Source organism: Dermacentor variabilis, chromosome 6 (assembly GCF_050947875.1).
Source record: "Dermacentor variabilis isolate Ectoservices chromosome 6, ASM5094787v1, whole genome shotgun sequence".
Taxonomy (NCBI): domain Eukaryota; kingdom Metazoa; phylum Arthropoda; class Arachnida; order Ixodida; family Ixodidae; genus Dermacentor; species Dermacentor variabilis.
Genome location: NC_134573.1, coordinates 35,287,161 through 35,300,566, shown reverse-complemented (window position 1 = coordinate 35,300,566; position 13,406 = coordinate 35,287,161). Strand labels below are relative to the sequence as shown.

Genomic DNA, 13,406 nt, shown 5'->3' with positions numbered 1-13,406 from the left:
GCGCGGTATAGCATATCTTCCTTATAACGAATTGTACATTTTCCCAGCTCGTTAGTTCTTCTTTTTTCAATCACGTAAATGAGAGTGGCAATTAACATAGACCTTTATAGGCTGTGAAGGCGATATTTATAAAATAACATTGCGTGTACTTTAACTAAGTTGCTGATACGGGGATATTCTCGAAATTGAAGACACAAAACAATAAAGGTTTTCATGTTTTCATAATTTCAAGCACACAGAAAGTTATAGCGATATCGGGCATCATTTTATTGCCACCACATTATATCACGCAAATGTGCTACGCCAATTACTACGTCAATAATTGCAATTAAGTGATCCCGTACGCCAATTGGCAGCTTCTCAGACCTGTTATACACAAAATTACTTCGTGGAACTGCTTTCCTTTTTACACTGGCACGGTGCAGCTCTAAAATTTCACTGGGTAATGTATCCGTTTTATTAATAAATTACCTTTACTACACATGGGAATGTTTTTTTTTTTTCTTTACAGGATGATCTCTCACCTTGAGGAGGTCTATGCGTTCAGCGCTACCAGACCAGTCGCGGAACATGGACAGGACGAAGCGGATGGCGTTCTCCGGAGACAGCGCTCCTTCAACAAAGGCAGCGAGGCAGCTCCTGCAATAAGCGCGTCTGACATGAGGAAATCGGCGATTCTTTCAGTCGTGACAAGGATGAAATTTATCTGCTTCGACAGCAAGTGGACAACCGGCTGTTGATGGCAGCCGATATACGGGTGTTCACCGTCGTTAGATGGGGCTGCCGTTCTAATGCTCACAAAATGAAACAGCAGAATGATGTCTAGGGCAGGATGATATATACCTGTGTAATTAAACAAACAGTGCTTTCTGGCAGCACAAAGGCTGACGACACAAAAAAGACAGACGGATGCTGTTCAGTTGTTCGCTGTGAGCCTCTGTAATGTTGAAAAGCCCTATTTAGATCATTAAACGAAATACAACAAGCGTTGATCGTCCTTTCACATAGGAAACCAGACATTACCAGCCAGGGAGGCTTGTGTCCGTACCCAGTATAGAAAAAAGAAAGCATTTCTATGTAAGCGTCTTTAGGTGCACTTGCGTCGCTTTTATTGTGACAGCAGCTGAGATCGAGACTTTTCGTTTTGTGTGCCTGTCGTCCTAGTGCTAATGTCATGTCCTGCTGCCGTCGTCTTTGCCACTAAGTTTCATGGTCGTCGACAGGCCAGCTCTTCATACCCCGTTTTACTACCACTATCGGGGACGAGGACATACGGTGCTGCCATCTTACGGGAGGGCACCGCTGACGGGGTATGAGGGATAATTAAGAGGGCGCCCTCCTCACAGAGATTGGCTACCAGCGCTCTAACGAAGCACCATGCCAGCGCCATCCTGGATATTTGTGGAGATATTTGCAAAAGAAGGGACGTTTGTAACTGCAATATGACTGCATCTGGACAAACTGCAAACACAGAACACTATACGCACGCCTTATCTACGCAAAATGCAGTTCGCGGCCACGGGCTACGGCAGTCGTAGTCCACCGAGCAGGATTTTTGCGAGAAAGAAGGAATCAAATGCATGTCCGTGTTGTGCACCATAAACCAGCAACCATTGTCACCTCATTGCAGCAATCGCATAGACTTCCAACTAATTGGCCTCAGCAACTTCAGTCATGCTTGATACGTTCCAGAGAAATATGTTCTCAAGAAAAAATGGCTGTGACCCCTGTGGAGGCACGCTGCTCTAGGAGAGAATGATTTCAAATATGGGGCGATCTCTGAGCAATAGCGACTTTCCGCCCCTTGTACGCACGCACAAACCGCAATGTGAGATTTCCACAATAAACAGCTAGACTTGAACGCCTCACTAGTTCGTTTCTGTGACTTTGCTTTCCAACCTGTGCTCGCGGCAATGGTCACTTTCTGGGCTCGTAATGCATAGTAATGACGTTGTACAACTCTTAGTCACAGAACTTAACGTTAAAAAGCATGAACGATTTTGTCTCCCGGATTTTTCATATCTGAGTGTTATGGGTTCGAGACGGGTGTAGTTTGGTAGCGTAGCGTGTGCACGAGATTTTTTTGGAATAAAACCACTGTTGTCTTGTGAGGATCGCGCCTAAACGCACTTCGGCTGGCCCGTACACGTGTCGTGTCCACTGGAGAAGGGGAACTGCTCGTCTGCAATGCTTATTTACGAGAACTTAGCACGTCGGTTTTTGTTAACTCACCCCATAGACCTAACAACGCAAGAGCTGTGTGCCACATGTGTCCTTGTGTCGACGCGCTGCATTTATGAAACAAGTGCCGCGCATCCACGAAGCTTCAATAAAGGCAGCCAGAAGTTGGGAACTATCACTTCGTGAAGTGACTACGTTTATTGTTTTAGAATGGCGCTCGGGAGATAGCGTAAATGGCTTAAGAATTTAAAGAAATAGCGTTGTCCTGTCCTGACTGCATATGTTACTTAAGCTAATGGGTTTTTTGTGACTTACGTACGCTTTGACACGTGTTGTGGCAAGGTATTCGTTGTTGTCACAATCTTTTCGCGCTGTTTAAACTTCAGTTTTATCAACTTACGTTAATCTGGCAAATGTACTTTACGTATTGTTTACGGACGCTGAAGTTTGTCTCAGAGGGTGCGATTTCCGTCGCAGTCGCAGGTAGTCGCGCCTCGCACCGATCGGAATGATCGGTGTAATTTCGGGGCGCCATCACCAAATAAAAAAGAATGAAGTAAAAAGAAACAGAAGGGGAGTAGGCCCTGCGGCAAGTGCGCCGAGAGCTATTTCGTCGTTTGTTTTTATTATAGCGGTTGTTGGGAAGTTTCTTCTGCCGTTCAATAAATCCTGAAAACTGCTACTAATTGTGGGGCACCGTGAATTGTGTGTTCCCACGGGAACGTACAATGAGCACCGACACACGAGCAAGGCAAGTAAATAACTCGTAATTTAGATTCGGAATCGGTGTTTCCTTTGCATTTATTGACAAGCTATGTCGTTAATCAAGCAACATTCTTTTTTTTTCTTGCTATGTTGGCCTCGGGCGGTGACAGTACGTTCCGTACGGGTGGTTTGGTAGGTACTATGCGGGTAGCGAGGCAAGACATTATTCTGAGATGCAACTTCGTGTAAACCTCCCTGCTTAGCTTTGCTTCATTCTCTGGCTACTTCGCGTAATTCAGTTGCGAGAATGCGAAAGAAGGCAAACGCTGTTTTTATATGCGGTAGGTGACAACACATCAAAGCAATGCAAAACTCCTAGTGAAGTCAGCCAGTTGCATCTCTGTCTGCGAATGATGGCATCCTTCAGCATATGGGCGATTCTCGCACATCCACGGCTAATCGGGTGTGCAGACGTATCACGAGGCATAAGGAATATCCAACAAGACAGAAGCAATGTTGCTAATGAGTTTGGAATTACGTTTAGCACTGCATGAACCCATAAAACCACACCATCTGTCGTGACGTAATAGTTCTGCGGAAACGCGCAAGGTGAGGGAAATAATTAATAAAGGAAAAATGAGACATCCCCCCGAACGTAGCTAAGTGCTACAGAGGAGACCCATACGGGTTCCTCGAAAGAAAAGCTTCGCAGTTGAAGAAAAATTCGTACTGGTCCGGGACTCGAACCCGCAACCACCGCCTTTCCGGGGCAGCTGCTCTATCATCTCAGCTAACCAGGCGGCTAGTAGATGGCAGGCGAAGTCGAATTTATCAACAACTCAGAAGCAAAGGCCAGAGTTTTGACGTAATAGTTCTGCGGAAACACGCAAGGTGTCGTTACTGCCTTCAAAATCAAAGTACCATGCAACTTCCAAGAACACAAGGACAGCATGACCTTTGTTTATCTGAATCATCTTGTTAGATTAGAAGAAGCAGCTGCTTACTGAGTTATCCCATAACGTACCTTAATCGCATGTGCATGCAGAGGATGTGTCTTGTTGTGCTTGTGTGATGCTTTTAATAAACCTCAGTTAGGCGGGGCTTGTCGTGTCCTCATCATGTTGACGTCGTTTTCTGCGCTGATATCAAGTGTGCGTGTATTCAAAACTAGCACACCGACCTCGATGCACTTTTGTATAGTTTACCGAGGTATTATTACCTAGTTATCTTTAAAAATCCATACAATACTAAGAATTAGGTGCCCCAGCGGCTAAGCACTCTGCAATCACATGCTACACAATCCAACAGCTCAAATTAACACATATGAGACATGGCAACGCAGAAGGTGGAATTTTCCTAATTTTTTTTACAATTTTTTTCTCAAAGTGAACAAAATTATTCTTTTAATTGTACCATATGTACGTATTGTCTTTTCGCCACTCAGGTCATGTTCATGGTCCGGTGTGATATACGTTGTTTCCTTTTTCTAGTTTGCCCGGTGCATCCCCTCGGTGTCCGAGTCTAACAACCGTATTTATGAAGAGGCTACAAAAGGATAATCATATAAACGCCAATCGCAGCCAATCATAGTGCCTGAGCCAGTCATAACAAGTGGCGACACGGCCTCAGTCTCCAGGTAATCTGTTCTCTGCGGTGATCAAAACGGCTCGCGCAGTCGGCATGTAACAGGCATAGTCGTAAAACAGAGGCTTCGAAGATGCCGCTAGTACCTGTGGTGTGTGTGCAATCGGTTGGCGGCAGCCATCTTGAGCTGACCTCGCAAAGCGGGACGCACGACTGCAGTCTCCACTGCGTCCATGCCGAGCTTGTTCTGGTCCAGATGCTTGACGCGGTAGCAGGCAAAATCCACGAAGTTCGAGCACGGGTCGACGCTCCTGTTGGAGATGGACGCAAGCAGCTGCATGACGTCAGAGCAGCAGAACGACTTCTGCTGTTGCTCGCCTGCCACAAAGTAGCACGCGAACAACACGACGGTGCCGGCGGACGCCACCAGTCCAACGTACAGGGCAGCTCGCGCTGTCTTCGAGCCAGCGATGGAAGTCCTCGTCTGTCCTTGAGCTAAGGAAGGCTCCGGAACAAAACTGGCAGACATCGTGAAGCCGATCGTCTTCTTCTTCTGCTTCTTCTGTAACACAGTGAATATACATGGCGCGTGCAGTATTGAAGGGAACCTCTTTTAGCGAACGTTGGCGGACTTTGCTGACAATGGCTGTTGCTACTGCTTTCTTGCCGGATAGCTCAGACAGAGAGAGAGATGAAGACGCAATGAAAAAAATTTATTTGCGGGGCATCCATCCTGAGCACACAATTGGCGCTTCCATCAGCTCGATTAGCAGCCGCTACTATGAGGATGGTGTAATTGGTGATGATATGTTTTACATGGTCATTGAGTATTATGAATTCTCTGTGTCCGTATAGGTGGTGCGACATTGGCGGCTCGTCGGGTGCGGGCCTCCGTAGTCTTTCATAATTTTATTGCGTATACTCTTTTACATGTCTTTATCTATATACTGCTTGTGTCGCTTTGGCGTACCTAATCCTGTGGAGTAGCCTAGGAATGGGCGCATACCATAATCACATACGCAGTGGCGGAAGCTTTTGGGCGGGTTGGTCTTCCATGTGTGGTGCAGCGCGAAGCGGGATAGGGGACACAGGAGCTCGTCCTCGTTTTTTTCTTTGTCCCCTGTCCCACTTCGCACTGCACCACACCGTCTCAGTACCGGAGTTGTCTGTTCGGACGCATACCGAGAGAGCCCACTTTCTACTCGGCCACACAGCAGCCAGCAGCAAGTTGTCTCTTCTGGCACTACCAGTCCTGCACGCTGTCTGCTCGGCAAGGCAGCACATACGTAATGGCCCAAGCTAGTAGACAATTTAGGTCACAGGGTACGTGAAAGAGGCTAGTTACATACCACAAACACGGTCTAGTTTCTAAACAATGCTAATGTCATTGAAAATATTCAGGTTCAACGCCAATTTTGGACTATATATCAAGCGAAGCTTTGGTGGCTCAATATATGCTATACAACCGTTCATCTTCTGCACAAGGTTTCGCAGCATAACTATTGCGTACCTGCCCACCAAGACACCAAGACCCAAGAAAACTCAATGTTGTGTTTTGCGACTACCCAGTCAAATCCATTCGATCGCAGCATCGGTCATGTGATTCAACTTTAAAGTGCAGTATAGCGAGCCCACCTAGACTTGCCTGACCGTAGATGCTGCTGCTTCTGCTGTGTTGCCCACTTACCTGATGCCAAATAGCTCATACTTTAAAACAGAATTCAATAACTTCCCCGAGGCAGGGAATAAATTCTGTAACTTCTATTACAACAAATTCCAGCAATTTTGCACTCAGTGCCCACGACATCCGGACATATTCTCGCCTAAAAGCGAAATCGACTTTTTCCTGATGGTGTCCAAGTTAGCTTTTAAGAAGCCATAAGCTTCTGAGCCGATAACGTGTGCGCGAGAGTGACAGTGAATGGCATCTCCAATTATCTGATTTCGAAAAGGGGAAAGCCAGCTTTCGTCGAAGAAGCCAATGAAAGCGCAGCAACCATGCAGTATGCAATACAGTGATACCGCACAGAGTAAATTTACACTAGGCTGGTGCCAGACGAGACTTCCTATTCATCTGGCGCCTCGCTCTGGAAACAATACTGATAAGCGCAGGTAAAATTCACGTCCCAGTGGCGACTCCCTCCGAGTAGTCCAAACCCATCTCGAAGGCTATGATGTTGCTGCCTGCATGCGCTGCAGCAATTGCAGACCTAGAAGCGGGTCATGGACGTGATGTATTAAAGCCAGTTATATTGGGCGTGTTTAAACGCTAGATGCCCAACTTTCTTCCCCTTACCCTGCTGACCTTGATATCTGCACTTAGGGATAGGGGTCGTTTTCTAGAAAATCCAACTTCGCCTGACGCGGGGCATATCAAAGACCGCGTATGCAATATTCGGCGATGATGTCAGAAGGAAGCAGCTCTAATGATGTACCAACTCATGTGACATGTTTACAGACCTGGGCAGGCTTTTTCATTATTATGTGAAAGCAGACGCGAGAGCAGTGTCCTGATTCAGCAGATGCGGGTAATAACTAGGCGCAAAAGTTTGATGACGTAATCTCAGCAAATTTGAAGTCCCATATAGAGTTATAATAGACACCCCGAGAAAGAAAACAATCATGTAATTAAAGTAATTATGATGTTCGTCACAACATTCAAATTTTCTTGGCTAACTTGACTCTCAGAATTGCAGAGCAGGAAGCTGTTTGGGGTCCTGAACACGCTGCTGCTACAGAGAAGAAAGACGCTACTGTTCTCGCCAACGCGACGTACCGCGTGCGCTCGCTCACGCTACGTCACCATTTAAACTCTCGCCTAGTCACGTGTTACACAGCGACGAGTATGGGGGAAGGAAAAATGTAGGAGGGAGCATGACGTCACTCAGCCGGCCTTGGTAAGCGAGCGCCTTGTGAAGCCAAAGTCTAACAAAGCCTAACTTCGCCAAAGTCTAATCGCGAAGCAAGAATCGTGATTTGCTGCGACGTTGGTTCCCAGTAGCTACGCTAGCAGTTTTACAGCGAAAGCTCTATTGCGCCATGTCTCGCAGTGTCATTAATCTCGTCGCAATGTCCTTGAGCGGCCAAAGCGCAAGTGTGGCATGTGTGGCGTCACGCCACGTGATCCGCTGCGGAGAGGCGTCGCAGCTGCACTCGCTCGGAGCGAGGTTAAAGGGTTAAATACAGTCCAACGTAGCGTGAGCGTGAGCACACGTCACGTCACGTTGGCGGGAACAACAGCGTTTATAGTTCAACTGACCGTTCGATGCCATGGCGCAGCCAACGTAACCAGATGTGACCAACGCGCCGCCTCGCCAGGGCTGGCGCGCCGTCCGTGCGTGCGCTTCGGCGCAAGCCGCTGGCCGAATGCAGTGGATGTAGCTCGACGGCAGGCTGCGAAGCAAAGTTGCCCGCTGAAACAACGGGGCAAAGGGAGGCCTGATAAGCACGTTATATGGCAGCTTCCAAGCGCGGAAGCGTTGCTGCTGCCATCGTTCAGCTACACGAAAAACAAGCAGAAGGAGACTTCAGAGATTTCAATGCGGTCTTTGCAAAACCAAGCAAAACAGGCTTTCGCTCGTGATAACTAGGTTTACATGAATTAAACCACCGCTAATTTTTATTTGGTGCGCGCTTGTACAGCTGCCCTGCCGTGGCTTTCTGCCTGCAGAGCGAGAGCAATAAAACCAACCGCGCACTTTGTCGTGTGATCACGTGTTAGGTCACCAGGTTCGGCTTCAATCGCGTTGGGGTACGCGCCCTCCTACCTTTTTCCTTCCTCTATGGCGACCAGGCTCGAGCGAGCGCCGCTGCGACGCCTCTCCGCAGCGGATCAAGTGACGTGGCTTTCGCTAAAGAAAACTGACTCGCCATTCCGGCCATGAAATCCACCACTACAACTGCTGAGGCAGGTATTCAGTGCTTCATTGCTTTAGAGTAATTGTAGTAATGGTCATTTAGAGTAGTGGTAGTAATGGTAGTAATTGTAATTTTCCCAGCGCGCTGCCGCTTGTCGTATTGCCATTTCTTTTTTCCTTTACCCTTCCTAGTATTCACGCTGCTCCTCGGGGAGGCGAAACCATGTGTTCGGAGACCATGTGTTGCCTGCCCATAGCGGTGCGGCAAAAAATATAAGTTGCTCGGCGGCTTCTTTTATACAAGAAAGCTTAGTGACGTCAATCCTCCCGTCGGAAGCTGCTGTCGCCGTGGCAGCTTGCGCAAGAGTAATCTTTACCGGGAAACATAGGCGGGGAGCGTTTCGTGCGTCGCATTTTTCATCAGGAGTGCCTTATCATCAATTATTTGGTTCGGATGTTCTCTGCTCCTTCTTTATTGAAATGTATGCTGTTCTGTATGTTGCATGCGTGATTCCAAAGAATGTATGCACTGCTCGCTTCGCTTTGCTGAGTGCGTAAAGCGAGCTTCACATCCTCCGCGGGTCGGCCCCGCATTGCACTGCCTCCGGGATCGGCCCACATTTTTGGGAGCGGACATAACTTCGAAAAATGCCGACAGCGAGAGGCTAACACGTTCGCTGTAAAATCCCATCACAGCCATATCAGTTAATTGTACGCATACTCGATTTTCTGTACATAGTTCACTCTGCAGTATTTTGTCAGAAAGGCAAATTTTCTTTAGCGAGAAAATATCAGCATTAGCGTCATTACTTACTCCTCAAGCATGGACACTCTCAAGCATGGGACTTAGTTGTGTGCGCGCGCTCGAGAGCATTCAAGCTCAGGCATTGCGCACATGTTTGGGCCTCCCACGATGCACGTCAACCAATGGAACAATAGCGGAAGCTCGTGCTTGTCCTATTCGGGTGTACTTGCTCTGCGAGCCTCTTCGAATGTACCTCCGCGTGTTGACCCGACACAGGCACCATCCTCTGTCATCGCTCCCTACCACACACCCAGGTTCCAGCTTTTCAATGACTATATCGCGGCATCAGAGTGTTTTGCCGTCGAGATTCTCTCCCGCCTGTATTCCGAGAACACCCCCGTGGGTTCTGCCTAAACCTGTCGTTACATTGCAGATCCCTGGAATTACTAAAAAGTCTTTCGTTGCATCTATTGGCCTCAGGCAACTCACCTTGTTGCACATTTCTACAGAGTACGGAGATACTGTACATGTGTATACCGATGGCTCTGTCACACCATATGCCACCACTGCAGCCTTCGTCATTCCACATATGATCATCGCTCGCCGGTTTAAACTAGACCATAGCTCAACATCAACTGCCGCAGAACTTGTTGCTATCCGGGAAGCACTTCGATTTCTCTCCGAGGAGCGTCCTCACGCATGGACGATATTCTGCGATTGCAAGCCAGCTCTGCAAACGATTGACTGTGTCCTCAGACGGGGCCCGTATCATTCTATGGCTATAGAAATTACAGAGTATCTCGACCACGCAACTAGAAATGGCCACAATGTCACCTTTCAGTGGATACCGTCACACTGTGGCGTGATAGGGAACGAACAGGCAGACGCTGAAGCAAAAACTGCTTTAGATAATGCTTGTGAAGTACGCATTCCGTTCTCACGAACAGACACAAACGCCCTACTTCGTCGCGTAAACCACAACTCTACGTTGGAACACTGGGCCCAACCTGATCGACGACACAAGCGATTACACAAATGGGACCAAGAAATGCGATTTCGTATGCCTCAAAAGTTCAATAGAAACCACACGAGCATGGTGCACCGGATTCGCCTTGGTGTCGCATTCACCAACCGTTATAGAAATATGATAGGTGCCAGTGATACTAGCCCAAACTGTGAATGCTGTGAGGTGCCAGAAACACTTGAACATATATTTTGCGTGTGTCCCGCGTACGCGCAAGAACGACAGCAACTTGTCTCTTCCATAGCAAACATCCATGAGCGACCGCTTTCGGACGAGTTTCTTTTAGGTCCTTGGCCTAATGCAACCAGCGCAGCCCTGGTCACAAGAGCCGCTGTAGCTTTTCTCCAAGCCACTGGGCTGGACGCACGCCTTTAGAGATACCACAACTCTGTGAATTTGTATATACGCATCTCTTCCTTATACCATCATCATTCATCAGCCCTTTCCCTCCCCGTCCCTTTTCCCCAGAGTAGAGTAGCAGGCCAGAGCAAGTTATAGCTCAGGCCGACCTCTCTGCCTTTCTGTAAATAAATTTCTCTCTCTCTCCACACAATGAAGTTTTGATTATGTATAAAATTCTGTACATTTTCTTAGACATAAAAATATGAAGCTACGGCATCAAGATGGCTTTCTTTGACATATAGTCAAGTCCGCTATGAAAGCCCTCTGCTTTACAGCCTTGAATGGCTTCGGAGCAACAATATATGTTCAAGACTGGTGATTTTTTCAAGGAAGCCGTGGCTGCGTGTACTGTCCAGAAGGCATGGCGCCAGCATGTAGACTGACTCGTTTCACCAACATAACATCGTAATACTGTAGCGTTTATATCTGTTATTTTCTTCCAGCCAATCAGAAGAGGTATTCCACAAATTGCGCACCTCATTATATTATATTGACCCTATAAAAGCATTTACCCGAGTTTCTTTATGGCGATGACGGACAGGAAGCGTGTCAGGCGTGCGGAAGCATTTACAACCAGCCGGAAACCGCTGATGAGTGTGGTTGACCATAAATAAATGATTCAAATCTTTTCTGTACACCTTCTAGCACATCGCTATGCGTAGAGGTAGCCCAGTCCACTCATCTGCTCTGTACGGTTACGATCAGCTTTATTTGTCTTCACTGATTTATTTTTCCGCTGCTATAGTCTTTTTTTACAATTTCTCCTGCACATGACACCGCTTTATCGTTGAGGAGTCTTGTCTGAAATTACGTCGGTGCCTTAAAATACCATTATGACTATATGCTTTATTAAAGACTCTATGGGCTATCTGAAAATATAAATAATGAAGAAAGAATGCAAGAGCATATCGCAAACTATTTTTGACATACTGCAGTGAAATTTCTTTTTTATAATATGCGTGCTATCGCCAGTATCTCACTATGTAAACGGCTACTAAATTTACACCACTACACGCACTGAGCGATACCATAATGTGGTAAATACTAATAGTACGCGCTTTAGGCTCACAACTGAAGTACACAGGGCTCAGCAATGGACACTGACCTGAATTTTCAGTTCAGACAACAGCAAGGAATAGTCTATGGTACTGTAATGTAGGAAGGTAGTCGCAGGACTGCCGCCCGCCCCTAAACATCATCTGAACAGCACTTCCCATGTTCCAAAGCTGAACAGCACAACGAAACACGAAATTTACTGCAGATAAGCTGCATGTAACACAACGAGAAAGGAGAACTGCAAAATTTGAAACAAGTACTTTCGAAGCAAAGAAGGCGAAAATCAGCATTTCCGAATTTACAAAGAAGACATCTATATAGTCAAATAAAGACATTACGTCAAAGGCGATGATTTCAGTGGCCCGTTTGCGCTCCTTTCACTTATGTGAACAGCATGTTTGGTCCACTGACCAGGCCTACTTTAGTATGCTGCCGCCTAACCACCATCGCATGGTTCCTGTAATAAAACAAGAACTTGCTCCTTCAGTGAATTTCCAACCCGGTTATCCTTGTACAGCAGCCAGATCGTGCACCCATTCTTTACACCATGGATTCAGGCCTATAAGTAGCACATAACATGCTTACCTGCTTCAATCTTGCAAGCAAGCGCTGAGACGCTTGGCACGAGGGTCACGTCGCATTGCAACTATTTACATGTAAAAGTAAGGACCTGCGCACATCGAGCCACCAATGAAAAAAGTAAAGAACGTCTCCATTCAGCGGTAAATCCAAGAGAAACGTGTTGATATTACGGTTGAGATTCCCGGATCCCTGATGTAAAACGGCGTTCACCATACTGCACTTGTCGTTCGGAAGCTCAGTTGACTCTCGCCCTCCCTCTTCGAAGAGCGAAGTGCGACAGACGGTGCTGCGGACCAGACCACCGTCTCTCTACCTGTATACCACAGTGACGGGCTTCCTTCGCTTCACAGCCATACACGTTTTCCACTTTGACACCGCTAACGCTAACGCATTAATATTGCGCCTGCAGAAGAGGTCTGTGCCACCGCGTCATGGTTCCTTAGAAGTCATGCATGCGGAACCCCAGTCCTACAGCTCCGGCGGGACAAAACTGCCTGAGGCAGAGCGGCCGCGTATAGTGAAGCTTTGCTTGTGGCACCCTTACTATCGAGCTGCAAGAACGGACACCTCATACGTGCAGCGGGTAACAAAACCGAACTAATGTAACCTTCCGAATGACCACTACAAATTGTAACTAAGGGGTTTTTACAAATACGGCGCTTGGCCACATTGCCAATCGCATTGCTGTCGACAGTCGTGGTATCCATAGGCGCCGACTACGCGGGGGGAAGGGTGAGGGCAGAGCCCCCTCCACCCGCCCCCATAAAGGGTCATCACCAGAGTTCTGTTACCCACATCATTTAAAGTTGATTTTGAGTTGCCTCTGCCTTTTCACTTAAAATGTTTTGTAGCTAAATGTTTACTGCATCTTGTACCGACGTGGGAGCGGCCCGCATCAGTCCCAGACTGATCCCTCCGGACCTAAATAAAGTTCTTCATACCATACCATACCATTGTTGGCGCGGACATGCACGGCTTTTAATTCATATTTTGAATGGAGACGTTCTTTACTTTTTAACGCGACAGCGTTAAGGAGCTCGTGTCGCAGAAAAGCCGGTGTCGTCGGCGTCCGCGGCGTTGGCCGTGCGCGATAAATCCCGGCAGGCACTTCATGAATAAAAAACAACTTGCAAGATGGGCTGGGTGGAAATCGAACCAGGGTCTCCGGAATGTGAGACGGAGACTCTACCACTCAACCACGAGTTCCATGCTTCAAAGCAGTGCAAAGGCGCCTCTAGTGAATGCGGTGTTGCCTTAGAAACGAGCCGTA

General features: G+C 47.4%; 1 protein-coding gene across 1 annotated transcript in view; it reads right to left on the bottom strand.

Moving 5' to 3' along the window:
• The window catches only part of LOC142584728 (uncharacterized), a 29,694-nt gene extending 21,840 nt beyond the window's left edge, over window positions 1-7,854 (bottom strand). The window contains exons 1-3 of the mRNA XM_075694955.1: window positions 7,730-7,854; window positions 4,617-5,032; window positions 525-639 (exon numbers count right to left, since the gene is read on the bottom strand). Coding sequence (XP_075551070.1) covers window positions 525-639; window positions 4,617-4,999 — 498 coding nt within the window. The 5' untranslated portion in view covers window positions 5,000-5,032; window positions 7,730-7,854. The remainder of the gene's footprint in view (window positions 1-524; window positions 640-4,616; window positions 5,033-7,729) is intronic.
• Window positions 7,855-13,406: the final 5,552 nt, after the last annotated feature.